The sequence below is a fragment of the Ambystoma mexicanum genome, chromosome 3q (genome assembly GCF_040938575.1).
Source record: "Ambystoma mexicanum isolate Mex_15411 chromosome 3q, UKY_AmexF1_1, whole genome shotgun sequence".
NCBI lineage: Eukaryota > Metazoa > Chordata > Amphibia > Caudata > Ambystomatidae > Ambystoma > Ambystoma mexicanum.
Genome location: NC_090926.1, coordinates 966,671,179 through 966,689,475, shown reverse-complemented (window position 1 = coordinate 966,689,475; position 18,297 = coordinate 966,671,179). Strand labels below are relative to the sequence as shown.

Here is an 18,297-nt window from a genome sequence, read left to right as displayed (position 1 = left end):
CTATAATGTGTATGGCAGGGTGGTGCAGCCATTATATTCGTGGTTGTAAAAATGCAATTTTGAGATCCTGGCACGCACAGGAGCCAGCGCAGCCATATTGCTTTTTCTTGCGCAAATGCAGCATAGTGATGTGGTAGAGCACAGCTGAGTGGGTCAATATATCCCACACATGACAGAGATAATGCGTTCATTGATGATCAGGGGACTTTATATGATGATCCCACTGATGATCTTGATGGCGCCACGGATAAATGACTTGTTCCCATCACCTGATGTTGACGGTGAACCAGTCATTAACTCCCCTATAGACAACAAGATCCTATATACGTAAGAAAGACGCAGACCATTTCAAAATACAGTCAAGAGTCCGTAGATTATTTGATGACATTCTTAATGAGAAAAGGTCTGTTGGACAGTTCATTCCTTTGTTACAGTCCATAACCAAATGTGTACGACCTTCTTTAGTAACCCCCTCGAGCAGTAAATCCACGTATTGAGAAATGTTAAACCGGCTCCTACTGATTCTTTGTGTATAAGGGGCCACCTCAAACCTCATTCCCTGGTGGTAACGACCACACGAAAAAGGGCAGGAACACCACTAACGGCAGCGCCTCCTGATAAAGAGAGCAAGAAGCGGTATGCCCTAGGTAAAAAAAAACTCAACTTCTGCGGCGTACCAGGTCAGACTTGCTAATATTACAACTCTATTAGCAAGCTATAGTAGAGCACAATGGGATACTATCTAGGACAACCAGACTCTTTTCCTGCACCCTTCCGCTCTCCGATTCTAAAAACTGTATCGGAAGGCAAACAAGTTGCCAACAACATTATTAGTTAACAGCAGAAAGGGTAGTAGGACAAGGCACACTGCCCAAACAAACTCTTGGCTTTGTAATTCTGGCTTCAAGCTGGAAACTAAAGCTACTCTCATTAACATACCCAAAGAGAGCAATGTTTTATTTGGGAGAGAAGTGGATGATGCTCAAGGAAATGACAAAAAAGAGCATGAAACTTTAAAAACATTAGGGCAGATTTCAAATAAGCCTTATATTCAATGTGGGGGTTTTACCATTCATTCCTTTTGAGGGCAAGGCTACCCAGAAACATCCCAGTACGTTTACAGCCAGAGATCTACATCTTGCCCATGGTATCCCTCACAATCGCCCCTTTTTCAATCCACCTTTCGGATTATAAGTGAGGAAGAGGTTGTGGTAGAGGTGCAACCACAAGAGGCTCTGCAGTCCCTACAAAAATATGATACACCCATTCAGGTTCCCTCCCATGTTTCGCCAGTAGGGGGCGGGGGTCACATTTCTCAATTCTCCCATGCATGCTAGGGGATCACTATAGACTAGTGGGTGCTGTCAACTGTATCCAAAGGCTACTCCATCAAATTTCAGTAAAAACCTTGTTACTATCCGCCAAGACACAGGAAAATGTCACTGGAGCATCAGCAAATACTCCAAGACAAAATGCAGTCTCTGCTACAAAAAGGAGAAATTGAGCTGGTCCCTCTGAACATGTATTCAATATACTTCCTTATACCAAAAAAGGAACTAAGTGTCCTGTGTTAGACCTGTGCCGTGCAAACACATATGTCAGACTGCAAAACCTTGAATGACAACCCTTCAAGCGGTAATCCCAGTTTAAAAAAACAGGCATTACGTGGCAACATTGGATGTGAAAGATGCATACTTTCATATTTCAATGTTGCCACCACACCAAAAGTACTTGTGCTTCCAATTGGGGACACACTACCAATTCAAGGTGCTTTCCTTCATATCATCAGCGCCAAGGGTGTTCACCCAGGTAATAGCAGTAGTGGCAGTACATTTACGCAGGTAATCCATCGCAGTGTACCCTTATCTAGGCGACTGACCCATAACAAGAAACACCACAGGTGTGTCAAAAGCACACTCAGGCCGCAATCAACCTTTTATTTCAGTTTGGGTTCTCAATCAATGAGACAAAAATCAATTCTTGTCAACAGTCGGGTAAAACAATTTCTGGGGACACTAATTCGGATACAGGACACCTTAGTCTTTCCCTCCAATGATAGAGTCCTGAACATGCTGTTTCAAATTCCTCATTATGTGACTGTCAAATAAACTTGAAAAAGGCAATGTTCCTTCTCAGGATGATGGCTTCATGCATCTTTCTTGTTCCACACGCAAGGTTGCACATGCATCCAATGCAAGAGTGGCTAGTGAAATAGTGGTCTGAAACAAACCGTCACTGCAACGATCTAGTGGTTGTTTCACAATCTCTAGTTAAAGCACTGCAGTGGTAGTCGAGGGAAAACGTGCTAAAAGGAAAACCCTTTCTCAACCCTGCAGTAGAGGTCCCTCTAACGTCAGACCCATCACTTTCAGGGTGGGGAGCATATCATCTCCATCAAACTGCACACAGCATTTGGACACAATCAATGTCAAAGAAGCATAATGACCTTTTAGAATTATCAGCAATTTTCAAGGCCCTACTAGCATTTCAACATCAGTTAGCAGGGAAAACAGTTGTAGTTCTCACAGAACGCTCTACTGCCATGTTTTACATAAACAAGGTGGAACACACTCACCATGTCTGTCCAAACTAGCCCAGGAGATTTGGGACTGGTCTCTCAACCAAAACATATTCCTCCTGTCGCAACATGTTCCAGGGAGACACAACTGTCTAGCAGACGGGTTGAGCAGAAACCTGCAGCTTCCCTCAGAGCATGAGTGGTAGTTACACACAGACATTTTATGCAACGTCTTCAATGAATGGGGGCAACCAAACCTAGATCTCTTCACAACACAAGAGAATGCACAAAGCCACGATTTACGCATCCAAGCTTCCCCAGACTGGGTACAAGATCAATGCACTGTGGATCAGTTGATCAGGGAGATTTGCATATGCTTTGCCGCCAACACCACTGCTGAGCCAGATAATCCACAAAATGCACCAGGAATATCTTACGATGATCACAATAGCTCCAGTGTGAGCCTCTCCCCCAAACTTGATACTCAGACCTGCTCAAAATGTCACTTTGCCCACCAAACTACTGAGCCCTTACAACATGTTATGCCAGCATCAGGGGTGAACACTCCATCCATGTCCTCATTTAGCAGCTTGGCTCATAAAGTCAAATAGATTGGTCACTTAACCGTACCTCAACAAGGCATGGATATCTTAAGAAGCATGTAAGCCTAACGCAAGACATTGTTATTTCAACAAATCGAAGCTCTTTGTCTTGTGGTGCAAAAGGCAAAACGTCAACCACATTGACTGTTCACGTTCTAATATCATACACGATCTACTGTATTTGTTGGACTTGGGGTTAGCATTGAAGTCTCTCTTAAAGTCCACCTAGCAGCACACTCTGCATATTCCACCACACAAAGTAAAGTTTCTTGGTCTATGATTCTGTGATAAAAGCTTTCATGGAAGGGTTCAAAATGATATATCGCCCAATTTCAACTCATCCCCCAGGGTGGGACTTGAATATCACTCTTACCAAGCTTATGGGGCCCCCTTTTGAACCTATGCATAAAGTTAGTCTATTAACTCAATACGAGGATTTGGTGAACTGCAAGCACCAGGGCTTTTAAGTGGGCCGGGGCTAGTTTGGGCGAGCAATAGCAAGCTCAGAAATCTCGTTCTGAGGCAGGGCCATGCCGGGGATCACTAATCTCCCCTGGCAGCCCCAGCCACTACAGGACAAGGTTTTTTTTTTTCTAAAGCCTGAAGCTTTCGCTCATGTGCGAGAGCTTCTGGCATCAGAAAAAAAATGCCTTTCATCCATAATGGTGGCGCTGCACCTGCGAGCCATCCCTTCAAGCAAGGGATGCCTGTGCCGGCGCCACCATTATGGAGGGAAAGGTGAGGCCACTGGAAGCAGGGGCCTTGTTTTCAAAATCCTGAAGCTCCAGCTCATTCGCGGGAGCTTCAGGATTTTTGAAAGAAAAGGCCTCCGCTTCCAGCAGCCTCACCCATTCAGCCTCAATGGTGACGCTGCCCGTCTGCAGCTGGCGAGGGGCAGTGCCACCATTAAGGCTGAAAAGGCGAGGCGCTGCCCCCTGCCCTGCCAGGCCAGGCAAGCCTTTAGAAAATAAATGCATAGATCAGCACCCTCTCCCCCAGAGAGCTCTAAAAAAGGCTGTCTGTTAGAGTTGCCTGTAGCCCATTGAGCAGGGGCTCATCAAGGGGGCATGACCTAACGAGCCGGCAGGTGACTGTCCCCTGCCATTAGGCCACGCCCCCTTGATGAGGCCTGCTCATTTTTCACTGCCACTTAAGGCACTGGCAACCACTCTCAGTTCAGGACCCATTTGTAACCATTCATAAAGACAAGGTAGTGTTAAGAACGCATCCATGTTTTACTCCACAATGCATTTCTAAATGTCTTGTTAATCTATAGCACTTCCAGCATTCTTCCAGAACCCACTGAATGCAGACAAGAGTAGCCGCCATTCACTTGATGTCAGGGGAGCAGTGATGTACTACTGAGACAAAACGAAACCAATAAGCAAAACTGATCACTTCTTTGTTTTCTTAGCTGCTGGTAGAGAAGGAGATCCTGTCTCCAAGACAGCCATTTCTGCTATTCTCTATCAATGAAAACGTTACCATTCACGCCCAGAGCACTAAACTAGAGGTACTGGGGCTACTCTAGCATTCATTGCAAATGTGCCCTTGGAAGCCATTTGCAAAGCAGCTACATGGAGTTCCATTCACAGTTTCTAACAACACTGCTGTGTGGATACTCGTACAAGAGCAGATTCACAAGTGGTGTTAAGGCATTTTTTTTTTTGCCTCTGTAACTTACTTCTACAGGTACTGTATCTAGCCTATGCAAAGCATGTGATTCTACGCAGATCTATAAGCCTCAGAAGATAAATATTACATACCTGTAATCTACTTTCAGGTGCTTGTATTTGCTTAGATTCACATGTGCCCAACCTTGAAGGTGCATAGACAACTTACGCCTTTCTTCACCTTTCTGTACTCGCACATAGACTTCATGCTCTCTCTTGTCAGAAACAAAACAATCTGAGGACCTCGACACATGGGTACAGTACAAGTTACACTAGGGATAGTATTACAAAGATGCCCTGTCGATGGCCCTTTTCGAATTTTGAAAAACAAGTCCTGTGAATCTAAGCAGAAACAAGCATCGGTAAGGTGTCTGTCTGTCCGTCTGTCCCTGTCCGTCTCCGTCTCTCCAATTTTGCAAGTTAGGAAAGAAACTTGTCCAGCATCTGTATAACAAGTAGACTTGGATTAATAATGAGAACTATATATGGTGATCGCCATGTATTTGGGCATGCAAAATAATTATTGTCGTATACAAGAAGTCAAGTATTCATTGTGAAATAGGATAGGAAATTGATCACTTTAACAAAAATCGTATTCAAGAAGAGATATGGTAAAGATATATTTTATGAATTAAAGTCTCAATTTCTTTATTTACTAGTGTTCAGCGGCTTTAAAATATTGAAAAATTAAATAATGATAAAAAATATACTTTTTATATGCACAATACAAATTGTGGAGTGTTCACTTAAACTAATGGCACTTTTGAGTGAAGAAGAATTGTTATGAGAACCCAGTGTTTCTCTTCCACTAAGTAGACTTTGGCTGTACTTAGTCTCTGTAACCTTTTTATGATAGACTGTATACATAGCAGGCTTAAAAACAACAGAATGGCAGGCTGCCAACACAAATTGATCAAGGGTATGATCAATTTAAAGATGTTGCATCCATCACTTCAGTGATGGAAAGGATGGTCAGCTGAGGCAACCTTAAAGTTGGTGCGGACCGCAGAGCTGGTGATTTCTCCACCTGGTTTCTCTGGTTTGCAGTCCGGGACTACATTTAAATGAGATTGGTTGGCAACGAAGAAAATTGCAAAAGTCAAACGCAGTGACTGGTTGTGACTCTGCTTTCTCATTTTGTCTGGAGATTGCATCTGCAATATTGTGCCAAATCTAGGGCTAACATCTTTCATATTGTGTCCAGATCTGCAGGCTGCATATATTGCCTTGGGTACCATTGTGGAGTTTATAATTTCAGTCGTGATTCTAGATCTGGTGCCGGGTCTGCATCAGAAATCACCTGAAGTGATATAGATGTGAACCTGAATTATACTTTCTGGAAACGAGGAGAAGGAACTCATTCAAGATATTTCAATACCTCAATAGGATAACTGCGATGGAGATGGAGAGCATATTACAGCAAAGTTGTGGCCCTAGAACATGGGGTCAAGAAACTAGCATTGTCAAAGGATGGGGCACAGAAGTAAACATACAGAATTTATTCTCCGCAGGAAAGGTAGATCATACATAAAACTGCCATCACAACAGAAGTGCTGGGGGAAATATCAGTCACTACGTTTAAAAAGGAAGTAATCCTAGTTTGAGACCATGGGTCGATATGGAGACGACTTTAAAACTAGCCAGTGCTCCAAAGAGGGTGGTAAAACCATGTTTGCGTCGTTCGACTACTTTTTGTTTTTGAGAGGTGGAGTTAGAACAGAGCGCAAACCTCACGTTCCCACCACTCCCTCTGCTCCTTCTTTCAAATATGGGAGCGTCTCTGGCAGCATCTAATTTTCATGCTGGTACACACACTTTGGATTCTTTCGGAATCCATCGGCTTTTAGATACTCCTAAAAGCTGTCCGATTCCCTGGGCATGCATGTAAATGCATCCAACAATGCATGTACCTGGTGGGAGGCATTTACGATTTCTTTGCATTATGAAGCGCAAACAATGCATGGAAAACTGGGTCCACCTAGATTCCGTGGATTGTTTACAATGATCCTAACTCAGAGGGGACTGTATGCATGTAAGTGTACATGTTTGCGGTCCTCTCCATTTTAATTCTGATAAACTCAGAAATAAGCCCCTAGTAAGTCAAATCCACATTGTCGTAGTGCTAGGAGGTCTCTGGCTATCAACACTTGCGTTAACTTTACGTTCGTATACCCAATATACTGTGGAATTATGCTTTTGCCAGTTGTGTACATCTTAGTGAAAATACTTAATTTTTTATATTATTGCAGTTTTTAATTACCTTGCCACAACATTTTTATTTTATTAAGGCTATTGGCCATTAAGAAACCTAAATGCTTTTTTCAAGGTGTTTAGTGCTGGTGCGTCTGAGGTTAATATTTCCCCACAATTTTAAGAAGAGAAATACAAAGCAAAAAAGACATTAATGTTTCTGAAGCTGATCAGTCTAACTTTCTTAAAAGGTTTTCTCTAATTAGACATTTGACGGGTATTTAAATCTTTGTTGATTGCTTTTCTCATTCATATTGGGTGTCCGATCATCTGCCCAGCATAAGCACGGAATAATCTTCCTTTCTAGACTTTTTCAAGAGCAATTAGCCGGGACCCATAGATAATGGTGCTCTTGTTCTTTCTCTCAACAGTGCTAAAATTGACCTGATGCTGTGCCAGTCTGATCATATGAAGGTATGACACCATGAGACGGGTTCTGTATGGCTGCTGCATATTGTGCCTCATGTATCAGTCGTTAATGGTATTTGATTGACCAGCCTTTGTTTAGTGTGCTCTGCCCCACGAGGTCTCTCGGTCTGGCTGCATAATTTGCAATGTGTGCTTCGAGTTCAAATCAGCCAGACCAAAACGCACCCTTCTGCTAGGCCTTGAACTGTTTTTCTTTAAATGTAAACCTTGTCAAATGAAGGCATGGGAAACCAATTACTTTAGACCAGCCCTTTGTTAGCTGATACCTGAATGTCTTAGTGGGAACAAACGATCCCAGTCCTCCTCTGCGCACACCTATTATTGCTTTACCAAGAGTATACCCAGATGAGGTACAGAAATGCACGTATTCACTGAGTATTCACTGAGTAGTAGTTTGAAATGTGTGTGACTTCGGGGAGGTGCAGGTTTTATAGAGGGCTAAAAGAATACCAATTAACGTGCCATAGGCAGTGCATTCAGTGTTCAATTTTATTTTTGTTTTAAACCTCTGCTTATTAATCTATTCCATAACAACATTTAACAAGCCAGAACATTAGCATATTTTACCAGAGGTGCATCATAGAGCGGGGTCACACAGTATACCTCTGCATGATCATAGTGAGTGGTGCGCAAAAGTTTTGCATGTTATTAGACTGTACATCTCAAACAGACCGTGTTTATCAGTGCCGGCCACAGTGTGAGCCTGTCGGGCAAGATAATAGTGACATTTACTCTAAGCAATCCCGTGGTCTAGCCGTCTGCACCGTTATTAAACTGATAGTTCATTGGCCAAGACCATAGACCTCATCCACTGTTCCCAAGCTGGGGCCACCACCCCCATCCATGTTTTCAAGATTAAAGCTTTGGCCAACACACATGACCGGGTCCACAAAAACTGCATCCCTCCTGATCAACCCTGGCAGGCATTCCAGCAAACACAGTTCTGGGGACCAGTCCACCGACTCCTCCAATATATCTTGAAGTGTACACAACAGCTTATCCTAGAATTTCTGACCCGAGAGGCACACCCAGGTCATATGGGGAAAATCTGCATCAGCCTCTATACACCTGGGTAACACACCCTTCCTTTGCGAGTCATATAATGTAATTTGTTTCAGGGTGCGATAATATTAGTGAAGGTACTTATATTGTAACGGTTTGAGAGTATCGCCCAGACACTCCACATACATATTTCATAGCATACAACCACTGTACATCAGTAAATTGTCGCTCGATCGTCCCCTCCCGCCTATGTTGTGCGATCTGTGACTGCCATTTTACGCTTCACGTCAATTTGCACAACCCAGAAATAACATGTTTCAAGCCAACCGACAGCAACACATAATCTACTAACGGCTGTCTGGTGGGAGAGCTTCAGTTTCATTTTACTGGAGATTGTGTTGTGACTAATCGAGGGAAGTTGTCCCTTATTCCCAAGGTGGAGCCTCCGACTTTGAGGCTAGGAAGATGAGCCCGCTTTTCAAGACCTTCCCTAGGGGTCTGGCTGTGGGACCTCACTAGGAGAGATTCCCCCTTAGGGGACAAGGACTTCTGTTCCTTGAAGTAACTCCCTAACCCCTCTCCCATGATGGCATGTGACTGACTATGTTGCTTAACAGCAATAAAAACCATGATTGATCTGAAAACAAGGTTAACATGCACTATGAGTATCGGAGAAAACAAGCTGTCTCTTTTAAGGACAAACCATGACTTCACTGTGACGAGGACGTTTAAGAAGGAGGGCATGCTGAGATTGAGGAGAGTGAATCATGCGGCAGCAGGGGATCGGGTGGGGGCCCTGGTAGCATAACGCAATCGGGAGGCGGAGCCATTGAGAGCTGCGGAGCCCATAAAATTCTGACTGACTCTGAACTGGAATATCAGACGCTGGGAAGACAGTGTTGTTAAAATGGATTTCTAAACTCTGACTTGGTGGGCAGAAGTTTAGGAGGCCACCCTAGTTTAGTGGAACAAGGGAACCTTCTGGACCAGACCAAACTTCAGTAGCTTGACGGGCGGGGTGAGGGTGATCGGAAGCCCACAATGAGCACACACCGTAAAACTCCACTGATTACTCTTAGACCAAGCTCACTATGTAAGATGTATACAAAATGTGTTTAGCCTAATGCTGATGAAAGGGGAGAAAATGACCAAACCTGCAACAGAAAGGGGGTAAGTACAACACAGATATCCCATTAGGCAGTTCTTCGAAGTCCATCCCCATCTTATGCAGTCCAGCCCTAAAAAGTGAGGAGCCTTAAACGCGTGGTTGTGCGTAAAGTAAAAAGCAGGTTCTCTTCAGGGAGCTGTAGCTGTTCAGGAAGGGGGTTGAGCTGATGAAGAATAAAGCCTTATTCCTTTAGGAGGGTCTACCCTTGCAGATAGAGCGACTATTGGAGTTCCGGATTAGCTGGGGAGCGCAGGCTAGCCCAGCGAAGGTGAGTATCTTTTATGGGGTTCTCGTGCATAAAAAGCAGATGCATGTTATAGGGGGCCACCGGTCAGTGATGAAAGTACTCACTGACCCTCGACACAGTCCGGACCAAGCTTTGCCAGTCTAGTCCACTTCACTAGTAGGTTTCACCCCTGCAGTTACAGGACGCTTTGGCTCTCAGCGGCTGCGGGACTGGAGGATCGTCCGTGGGACATTAGCCTTTTCTCAGCTCTTGAAGAAAGGAGGATAGTTCTGGTGCAGCACGTCTCACGACACAGAGGGCCAGGTCTGCAGGCACTTACATCGACAGTCATCACAGCGGGACAACACCGGGACCGCAAATGCGAGTGGTGTGGCGCACTCTCATAAATCGCAACCAGGAGGAGCTAGGACAAAGGGTTTTGGCGGGAGAGGGCCCAGATCCACAAGTAAGCAATGCCCAAAGTCTCGTGTCTCAACTCGGGATGGAGGCACTCCTATGCAATACCCTGGGTTCAAACTGGTCAGTTCACTGGATGGCCCAGGAACACTTCCGAAGAGGCGCATTATGAGGGTAAGCAGGAGGTGCCCAGAGTAGTTGGTCTCACTACTCTAAATGGTCAAAACACACTTGCAGGCCATCTTGGTATGATGCAAAAGCAGGGGTCTGATGGGACAACAGCAGGGTCAGGGTGCCAAACTTTCCAGCACGTCTCCTGTGCTTCCACGAGTCTGCTCTTTCATTTAGGATAATTGGCTCCTGCTATAGTTCGGTGTGAACTTCAGGTGATCGACCTGGAATGGATGCAGAGCCCCTTCTCTTATCCAAGATTCGTTTTGTGCCCAAATCTTAGATAACCAATGGAAGATCTGCTCTTGAATGCATGCCAGGTGTGGGCCAATCGTGGCCCACAGTGGTTCCAGTCATTCAGGCCTACCAGGCATACTGGTACCAGTAGTGTGGATTGGGACCAAAGAGTCCCAACCCTCTTCCTGAGCTCTTGCACACGTGGCATGCAGGAGCCTGTGAAAGATGCAGTTTTCGTGGGAGGCTGCATGTCCAAATAAAGAATACCCTGGGCTCTTGACCTGGGGGAAGGCAAAGGGACAAAATGGCCAAAGGACAGAGCAAAAAGACTTTGTGGCATGGCCATTTTCGGCACTGGCCATAGTCTTGGGCCAAACGCGGTATGGGCCATAAAAACAAAGTAAAAATACTTTCAAAGTAAAACGCTGCCACCAGTTCGTCCTGGGCATACTTGTACAAACACCAACAAATCCTTAAGGCCATAAAATAAAAGGACCCCTATGTGCGGTTCTGTTAGGTACTTTGCACATGGATGAAGTTACCAAGAAATGGCAACATAGCCGAAGATGGAGGGGAACAGTTTCCCAGTACTGACAGCCTGAAGGACGTCAGTTTCCCCATAACAAATTGGCAAAAGCACAGAGGAGTGCATAAATGGAGACAAAATTGCACCTATGGGAAATCTTTCCTAACAAGCGTACTGAATCTGCGTGAAATCATGGGTCTGAGAACCCGAAACCAGTTGGTGGCGTGACCACAAATAGTTTGTGGTGGACAGGGAGCCCAACCAACTACGCAGACGCCAACATGCAGAGGTATCTGCAAATGCACTGGTTGCCAGGAGATGAGCCGGACTGTAGCACGAAAGGAAACTGAGAAACTGGCGAACAGATGCCAACAGAGAAGCCAAGCAGGAAAGGTGGTACTGAGCAACCGCAGGCCCGGGGGAAATTCCCCCATGAATAGAGGTAACGTGAGGACTGGGAATCCAAAAGGGAACCGTTCTGCTCATCCCAATCAAATTGTTGGAAATCAAACTACAAAGTTGATAAATCTGAATTGTAATTTATTTTGCGTTTATTTCAGTGTACAAAACCCACAGGCATCTAGGTGCTAGTTACAGAAAGTGCAAAGTATCAATTTGCAAACATGTTTATTGGTTACAGATTACATAAGAGTGTGTGTGTGTGCAACCTGGGAAAGCCTCACCTCATGGTATGGGCGGGCTACATCGGGCAAGCAAACAAGCAATGAGACAAAGTAGGTATGAGTGAATGCAAGCTGGCACAGCCTCCCCTCATGGTATGGGGGCTACATCAGGCATGCAGGCAAGCGAGGTAAAAATAGGTAAGTTGCATTCTGAGGAAATATGGAGGCAGCATGAGGCTGGGTGAAGGGTCAAAATCACTAGTTAAGTTAGGTAAGATGCCACTGCAACACATCTGTAACAAAATAAGAGGGAACATCATGTAAACCTGTGAAAGATAATATTAATCAACCCAAAAGACTAACCTGGGAAGAGGGGCGAAGAGCCCAACGCTCAAAAGAGATTCATAGAGTAGTGGATAAACAAACCGATGATGGCCAAGATAAGTCTGAGCTAAGAAGAGGACATAATAATAATCCTGAAGGGATAAGCCAGCCAAGAGAAGATATTAAGCAAGGTCTTACATAGAAAAACAATGTGGATGTAAGAATCAAACAAACTTTACGAAAGAGCCCTGGGAAAATAATCCCTCAAAATAAGGGACGAGTCATAGACCTTATCCAAGAATTGCAAGCCCTGGCACAGAAAGTGGCTGGAGACGATTTGAAAGTAAGATCTTGATAAAATTATCAAGCAAAGAAGAACCCTGTTTCATCCGGAGGAGATGGATATTCTCCTAGCCTTAGTTTGTTTTGAATAGTGGTAAGGTCAGATAGGGTTTGTTTTTTTGGACAGTTGACTTTCTTGTTGATTTGGACATTTCCGGACGACTGATGTGTACCTTTAGTTAATTATATAGCTAGGGAACAGCCCATAGTTATAGGGAGAGAGGCATGTTTCTTATTATTTAATAAACCATTATTGGAAATGTCTTCAGTGTGTCTGAGAACTTCTGACCCACCAGAGTGTGTACATTTATTGTGCTTTGCTATTCTTAGTATTGGAACTGCAGTCAATCGATGCTTTATAGCCATTAGGAAGTGCTATGTGATGCTTTAGAACTACCCAAAATAGCAACTTAAGCTTGGTTCTGAGGCAAGCTTCCTTGATAGGGTTCCATGTTATGTAGTTTGTAGTTTGCATGTGATTCTGGGAAATGTGTTGTGTACAGCTCACCTAAACTGGCCCTAAGAAATACCTGTAAGGTTGTAGTGCCTGACCTGTAAGTAAATCTGCCCCAGCACTCTAGATCTTTCAGTGGGACTGACATGGCAAACAACCTCCAACTATGGGAAAAACATCTAGTCCCAGAGTTTGATACTTTTGCCATCTGTCAGAAGCCCTACCAATTGTTGGCCAGTGTGTAGCAGTACTCCATTTGTGTTTTTGTGATTGGAGTCATTAAATAATAGACCATTGATTGCAAGACGTACAAGAATGTTTGTTAACAGTACATTGTTTATTGAAGGAAGTGTACATTGGTGTAGCAGAGATTTTCTTTCAGGGTACTTTTGTGATCTGCTGGAAAGCTTAGGAATCGAGTTCTCCAGACTACCAGCCTTTCTGTGAAAGACCTATATTGAGGTATCTCCAGTTGCTCAGTAGAGCAGTGAATCTGACCTTGGTCCACATCCTCTGGTAATTTCGTTTGAAAGAGAGTCACCAAATTGAAATATTTATCAGTAATAAGTAAAACTTTAATTCTGAGCGTTGCTGTTTTGTGCCCAAATGTACGCATGCGATAATTACCATTCTCACAAACGGCATTCTCTTCTTGAATAGGTTTTAATGCGCTACCAGTTTTGTAAACGAGGATTATATCTGTACCGATCTCCCGCTTCTCTTTAACTTGGGGACCTGGACAGTACAGCTCCTTACAATAAATACTAAAGCTGCAGGGGCGTAGCTACGGCGCCATGCGATAGGACATGTTTCCAGAGGTGCTCCTGCTGATGCTGCATGAAGTGTATATGAAACGATGCATGAAGATCATTGTTGAACGTAATTTTGAAAGAACAGATGTATGAAGGTGCAAGACATACCAGCAGTGCAGAACAGAAGTGACTGGCACTGGGATGCGAGTGCTATGAGGGAAAGGAGAAACACTAACTCGCTGCCTACGGACTTAAAATGGCGGAATGCCAAGAACAAAGTGATGAGCCACAGAGATAAGGGGCCAGAGCCAAACCGCCACTTGTAATGGTGAGGCACGCCGACTGAATAGCAGAAGCGGTCGTGTGCAGATGGGAAGGGCACCGACTCTCCAGTGCCACATGGTGTGTACCGTGATAAGAGGTTTACGGAGGGAGAGGGAGCAAACAGAAGAGCAGAGGAGCGTCCACGAAGCATCGGGCCAGGCGGGAACCGTGCGGTAAGCTGCAGAGACCGAGATATCTTGTAACTGTAGCAGGCCCGCTCATTTAGCCGTGGAATGAGAGCGGAGCACATGATCAGCTGTTCATGGATACACGGCTGCTGGACTATCGTAACAGCCATAGTGAGGGGTACAAAGTGACATCCAAAGTAACGTCGGAAGAGCGAGGCATGCTCAGAAGCTACTGTTAATTGACGCCGCAAAGAGCTGAACCCAAGTTGAACACAGTAGCTATTTTTTTGGATGGGCGCTGGAGGAGCTTCCCGCACGATGCACACTGCTGTAGTGACATGGCTATGCAGCAAGAACAAGGAGAGCTTGATGGTGTGTGCTCAGCATGTGCAGCGTGAATTGAAGCAGTCGCGGAACGCAAGCGGCCAGCAAGAGACAGCTTGGGTGCAGGTCATCATATACCAGCAGATGCAGAGAGGCCACTTGGAGGTGGACGGCTGTAGATTGAAGGACGGAGGTGAGGCACCTAAATGAGGTGCAGCAAGAACGGAATGTGCCACAGGACCTAGGATTCTTGGTCCAGTACTGTAGTATCACTGGTGCATGTTTGTTTATTTAATATAGCGCACCAAACCCATGGGTAGCTGGGCCCAAACATTACAAGTATACTTGAGCTTAGTTACAAAGGTAGAAGGGTACATACATACAGGAAGAAGCAAGGTTACTTCTATATAATTTACAGCGATACTAGTGGTTACATATGGGTATTCCAGGATTGCAGACAAGTGGTACAGGGTAACGGCGACATTGGCAAGCAGAGAAGCCTACCGGGCATATGTAGCATGTACGGTCGAGGTATAGGTAGGGGTGGATAGGTCGGTTAGCCTATGCGTCGTTGGACTGTATCCAGGTAAGGGCTTGCTGTCTGAATCTGGAATAGGGTTGGTCAACCCTGAGATCTATGGGAAGTGCATTCCAGGATTGGGCGGCTATAAATGGGAAGCTTGATCCACCAGCAGTAGTACGTTTAAATCTAGGGACCACAAGAGTGTAGGCATTGGCCGATCTCATGGGGCGGGCTGTGATTCTCTTGTTAACTCTTTCTGCGAGATAAGGTGGCGCAATGTTGTTCAAAGATTTGGACGTGAGGGAGAGAGTTTTAAGGAGAATCCTGTCCTTAATCTTGAGCTAGCGGACATCTCTTCTAAATGTAGAAATGTGATCTCTGTTCGGGATATTTAATGCTGCTCTCAGGGCATTATTTTGGAGTCTTTGTAGTTTCTCAATAATGTACTTATTGATCCAGCATACAAGGCATTACAGTAATCCAATCTGGATATTAGGAGTGTGTTGACTAGGGTAATGCAGCAAGTTTCAGAGAGAAATGGTCTGCAAGCTCGGATCAATTTGCAGGTATGATGCTAATGAGTTGACTTGCTTCTTCATGGTGAGTGAAGAGTCTAGGTCGAAGCCTAGGGTTTTGACTGCGGGCATTACTTTAATGATATTGTTATCAATGTTGATAGAGGTATAGCAGGGGTTACGTATTTTAATGGCCATCTCAGACCCAAGGATTAGTAGCTCTGTTTTTTCGTCATTCAGACAGAGGCCATGTGATGCCATCCATGCCTGAATGAGGAGGTATGTCTTATTTACTAAGGCCGAGTCTTCCAGGAAGTTGCCCGAAAGGGGAATGTGGATCTGGGTGCCATCTGTGTAATTCGTGTAGGTGACTCCCAATCTGTCCAACTTGTCAAACAGGGGCTTAGTAAATATATTATACATGGTTGGAGACGCACATGATCCCTGAGGTACGCCGCATGAGACTTGAATGGGGTCAGCAGCTGCTGAAGGGGAGGAGACTCTCACTGTCCGTTTGGCTAGGAAGGACTGGACCCAGGTTATAGCATCACTTGAGAAATGGGCAGCCGACCTAAGGTGATTGCATAAGACTGCGTGATCCTCCAGGTCAAAAGCTGCCGATAGGTCAAGGAGCAGTAGCATAGTTGATTTCCCATTATCCTTCAACTCGTCAATCTGGGTTTTGAGCTTTACTAGGGCCGTTTCCGTGCCATGGAGAGGGCGGAAGCCAGACTGGCGTGAGCCTAATAAGTGGTTGGCTTCAAGGTAGTCCTGAATTTGCAGATGGGCTACTCTATCCATAATTTTGAGTAAGAAAGTGACTGTGGTGATGGGTCTGTAATTGGTCTGGATAGATGGGTCTAACGTTTGTTTTTTAAGCAGTGGGAACACCCAGGAGTGTTTAAGGCTATTAGGTACTGAATTCATTTTGAAGGAGGCGTTAATCAGCTTCGAGATGAAAGGGGCTAAATCTCTTGCTGCGTCATTTATAATTTGGGATGGGCAGTTGTCGCCTTTGCAGTTTAAAGGTTTTAGCGAGAGTATGATTTTTTTCTGTCTCAGCGAAGTTGAAGGGTAGGACGGTACTCTCTGGACTGGTTGGGGGAGGTTGCTGCTCAGGTATGGTCTGCTCAGATAAAGGCAGTAAGGCTTTCTTTCTAGCTATTTTGATTTGGAGCGAGGTGATTTGGTTTGAAAGAGCGTTTTGTAGTTCGGTACACCAGGGCTTGTCCTTTGGTGAGTTATCAACCTGTAGTATTGGTGATTCCATTTCTCGTAGGATGGAGAATAGCTCCTTAGTGTCTGACTTCGCCTTAGGTATTCTGTCATTGAATATATTATTTTTTGTAATAATTATTTCATTCTTATACAGTTTGGAGAAATTAGTTAGCTTTGTTTTATTCTCGTCAATGGGCGAGTTGCGCCAGATTGATTGTAACTTTTTTTTTTTTTTACGGATTCTTAATTCTCTGAGTTGGGGTGTGAACCAGGCATTAAGGTGAGATTTATGTCTACCTTTGCACATTTTGACAGGTGCGGTAGAGTCCAATGCTTGGGTCATGGTACTGTTAAAGACCTCCACTAGTAGGGTGGGGTCAGTATTGCTGGATAAGTTGTTGATGGCGGGAAGGAGATGTGGGAGTAACTTTTCCGCTGTAATGTCCTTTTTATTTCTAGTGGGAAGTGGCGGTGCCATGACTATAGTTTTAAGGCAGATGAGGTCAAGAGTGGCAGAGAAGGTGATTAGATAGTGGTCAGTCCACTGTTGAGGGATAATATTTGTAATTGTGGTATTGCAATTCCGGTCGGCAATTCAGTCAAGGGTCCTCCCTTCAATGTGGGTAGGGGCAGATGACTGTTTGTGTAAGCCCATGATCCTTCAGTAGAGCAGCAGCTGATTGGGCATGTTTGTCATCAACGTCATTAAAACCAAGATTGAAATCTCCCAGCAGTAGGATTTGAGCATGGTCTTTGTAATTGTTGACTAGGAGGCAGGTGAGGTAGTCCTCGAAGGTTCCGATTGGTCCTGGCGCTCTATAGACCAAATGGATGGTAAGAGTGCGTTTATTAGAGAGCTGAAGTTTAGCTGTAAGTATTTCACAGGATTGGTATGCTGTGGGAGTGGCTAGTCTGATCGATAAATTGTTTTTAGTAATAATAGCTAATCCACCGCATCTGGCGTTTGGTCTATCAGCTCTAAGTAACTGGTAGCCATCTGGTACAGTTAACATAAGGGCAGGTCCTGCTGCCTCATGGAGCCAGGTTTCGGTTATGGCAAGCAAGTCCAGGTTCTCGTTAGTTAGGGTGTCTGCAATATGAGTGGCATAGGCCACCATGGATCTAGCATTAATGAGCGACCCTGATAGAGAGAAGGTACTTTTGGGTTTGGTGGTGGGACGCCATATAGTTGCAAGTGTCTTGGCGTTGGGCGTTGTGGCCAGGTATGCAGGGGTTAGGTTTTTGCAACTGAACTGCTTTACACAGTTGGTAGGTAGTTCTGTGAATTGGGCAGCATTACGTGTGGGGTGTCTACTGGTGTACTTTATTTTAGGGTTGTATAGGCGAGGCAGTCTTGCTCTCAGTCTTGTATTTCTGTCCTTGGGTGTACATGTGGCCAGCGAGGCAAGAGCCATTATGGCAAAGAGGCTTAATATAAGTTGGGGTATCTGGGTCCTTGTGATTTTTCTCATGATCATAGGTTTGACTAGGATAAGTTGTCAGGCGGTGGGTTAGGAGCCCGCCCCGGGAGGATATTTCCATAGGAGTAAA

The 18,297-nt window shown here is 44.8% G+C and overlaps 1 protein-coding gene across 2 annotated transcripts in view; it reads left to right on the top strand.

Annotated features, from left to right (window-relative positions):
- Positions 1-18,297, top strand: part of CPSF4L (cleavage and polyadenylation specific factor 4 like) — a 224,388-nt gene that overhangs the window by 190,350 nt on the left and 15,741 nt on the right. For both annotated transcript variants that reach the window (XM_069655108.1, XM_069655107.1), the window contains one exon: positions 7,415-7,457. In XM_069655108.1, coding sequence (XP_069511209.1) covers positions 7,415-7,457 — 43 coding nt within the window. The remainder of the gene's footprint in view (positions 1-7,414; positions 7,458-18,297) is intronic.